Raw genomic sequence first — 2,622 nt, 5'->3', positions numbered from 1 at the left:
TTCTCTTCGAATTCTTGTTGGCTCGCGGCGGCGGCGATCGAGCGACTTTTTTTGGATGGCGCCGTCTGGAGCAGGGTGACTGCCAAATAGCCCCACCCGCCGAAGAGTGGCGGCATCTCTTGCGCCGTGGATTGTTCAGTGGTAGGTTCTTCGTCTTTGTAGGGGCGTATAATTGAATCCAGGTACTCTTTCGCGGGTTGCTCGGTATATCGCTGGCGGTTTCTCGAGCGGAAGAAGCGGATTCCTCTTTGGAGAAGCGGTTAAAGAGGGGCATGTTGCGCTGCGTGTTCTCTTTGAGACGCAGTTTGCTTCTGAACGAGTGCGGGTGTTTTTTTGTTCTTTTTAGCATTTTGGTTTGGCGCGAACGCCTGGACCGCGGCGGCGCCTCCGCACCTCTCCAGGCGGGGAACGGGCTCCCTCACCGGCCTCCGAAAGGCAGAGCGCCCACAGTTCTGGACGCCGAAACGGACCGCCTTGGAGCGGCGACGAACGCATCTCTGCAATGTCACGTTTGCTCGCTGGAAGGAGCGGTGCTCGCGACCGAAGCCGGCGGAGGCGGCAAGCTGCAGCCGCGCCAGGGCAGTCTACGCCCCGCGCCCCGCCAGTTCGCCGGTTGCGGCGGCGGATGGCCAACCGACCGCCACAAAGGAGCGCGCCGGCGCCTTGGCGGGAGTGTGCGCCGCCACGTCTGATTTCCCTTGGGGAGCTCGACGCTGCATCGCGGGAGATGCGTCCCCGGAGTGTGCCGGGGCCTGGCGCGCTTCACTGCGAGGCCCTGCACCGACCGCCCCCCGCCGCCCGCAAGGAACTCGCGGCCGCGTTCAACAGGAGCATCGGCGACGGTGGCGCTCCGGCTTCCCGGAAAGTGGGCATTGCAATTGTCCCACTCCTCAAGCCTGGGAAGCCGGGCAAATGATTCCGCCGCGTTTCGGCCAGTCGCCCTCACCAGCTGCTCGCGCAAGCTCGTGGAAGGAATTGCGGCGCGACGCATCCGCGGCACAGTTGAAGCCCAACTTCTTTCCCAGCAAGCTGGTTTTCGCCCTGGTCGCTCCACACTGGATCCGTTAGCTCGCCTGCTTCCTCAGACCATTTCACCGTGGCAAGCGGGGGAAGGTCGGTGCGGTGCTGGTGGGCCACGCTGGGGCCTTCGGCTCGGTTGATCGCGGCTGCATCCTTCACGCACCCCGCGCGCACAAGGTGGTGCCGTGCCTGAGCCGGTGGGTGGCGGACTTCCTTTCCCTGCCGCGCGGCCAAAAGCCGCGTGTACAAAATACACCCACCGCAAGAGCTAATTTCACCTGTGGCTTCCGCAGGGTTCCGTGCTCGGCACGCCGCCGCCCATCTTTGCCGCGAACAGCCTTAGCGAGGAGCTGATGAGCATCCCCTACCTTGAACTCGCTTTCTTCACTGATGACTTGACCGCCATCACTTGCATCACCGAGAGAGGGATAGGCGCTATGGAGCGCACGTTGCGGTAGGCGTTGGATAGCGCCTCAAGATGGGCAGAGCAGAAGCAAACATGAAGCCCAGCGCCGCGAAGACAAAGTGCGCGCTGTTTTGGCACCGCCCTCACGGAAAGCCTGCGGCCGCACGCGGGAGGGGCCCGCTTGGTGGAGGATTGCGCCCCGCAATTGTTGAGGCAGTTTAAATCCAGCCATTGCGCGGGGTTGGCCGGCAGGTGCGGAAAATCTCACCGCCGAAAAAAAAAAAAACAGGACTTATGGGGGTCGAGGCGGTGTCTGCGACAACATGGGGGCCGAAATGTAAAATACTGCGTCCGCTGCTCAAGACCCTCGCTGGTGGGTCCACAAACTCCTCTACGGGGCAGTGGCGGACTGCAACACGGCTTCGCCGTCGGCACTGGGGCGCCGGGAGAAGTTGCACAACCGCGCCGCCGGCGTCATCGCTGGCGTTCCAGTCGGGGCCTCTCGGGCGGCTGCTGAAGAGGAGGCTCGCCTTCTCTCGCCGGGAGGGCTTTGCATCGATGCGGGGTACCCGGTGCCACCTGCAGTAGTGCGTGCGCAGTGGCGAGTTAGAGCGAAACGCCGAGGCTCTTTTCCCGCCTTCCAACCCGACACACTCAGCCCTCCGCCTGATAGCGGGTAAGTTGCACGAGCGCGGGTGCCTTTGGCACGCACCATTGCTGCGGAGCCCCACGACGCTGCCAACGCGCGTCTACCCTGACGCATCGCCGCCGGGTGGATTGGACGCCGATGCCGATCCGGAGGAGAGACACAAGGGATGCATGCCGCTGGCGGAGTCGAAGGCGCATGCCCTCCTCTACACACTCAATGGGCGGACGGCTCCGTGGAGCTCGGAGTGCGGTCTGGCTGCGCCGCCCGCTTAACTCAGCGCCAGACGTGCGTACGTGCAGCGTGAAGCGTGGCGGCGGCCCTCTGGCGTGCGGCAGCGGGGTGAGGTACCAGGACACGGAACGGGGCCCCGCTGAGCTCCTGCTATGCGTTCTGAAAACGTCCGGCAGGCGAGTGGCGGGCGTATTTACTGCCTCACCGTCCCTTCTCCTGAGCGCGCTTGAAACGGGCCCGACCCGAGTCACGGACGGGGTGCTCCGCCGCATTTGGAGCCTCATTGCCGGCCCGCTCCGTCGTGGCGCGTGCGCCT

General features: G+C 64.3%; 3 protein-coding genes across 3 annotated transcripts; 1 reads left to right on the top strand and 2 right to left on the bottom strand.

Annotated features, from left to right (window-relative positions):
* Window positions 1–505: 505 nt before the first annotated feature.
* Window positions 506–991, bottom strand: Tco025E_08496 (uncharacterized protein; the record flags this gene model as incomplete). The annotated part of the gene is made up of 1 exon (XM_029375343.1): window positions 506–991. The coding sequence occupies one exon, from the start codon at window positions 989–991 to the stop codon at window positions 506–508; it is 486 nt and encodes a 161-aa protein (XP_029224604.1).
* An 826-nt stretch (window positions 992–1,817) lies between these two features.
* Window positions 1,818–2,189, bottom strand: Tco025E_08495 (uncharacterized protein; the record flags this gene model as incomplete). The annotated part of the gene is made up of 1 exon (XM_029375342.1): window positions 1,818–2,189. One exon carries the CDS (start codon window positions 2,187–2,189, stop codon window positions 1,818–1,820), a length of 372 nt encoding a protein of 123 aa, XP_029224603.1.
* Window positions 2,190–2,291: 102 nt separating this feature from the next.
* On the top strand, window positions 2,292–2,621 carry Tco025E_08494 (uncharacterized protein; the record flags this gene model as incomplete). Its single annotated transcript, XM_029375341.1, has 1 exon — window positions 2,292–2,621. A coding segment is annotated over one exon (330 nt), but the record flags the coding sequence as incomplete, so codon positions are not given.
* Between the last annotated feature and the right edge of the window lies 1 nt (window position 2,622).

This window comes from Trypanosoma conorhini, assembly GCF_003719485.1.
Source record: "Trypanosoma conorhini strain 025E chromosome Unknown Tco_14.4_contig_00796, whole genome shotgun sequence".
Classification (NCBI taxonomy): domain Eukaryota; phylum Euglenozoa; class Kinetoplastea; order Trypanosomatida; family Trypanosomatidae; genus Trypanosoma; species Trypanosoma conorhini.
This window is presented reverse-complemented; position numbering and strand designations above follow the sequence as displayed.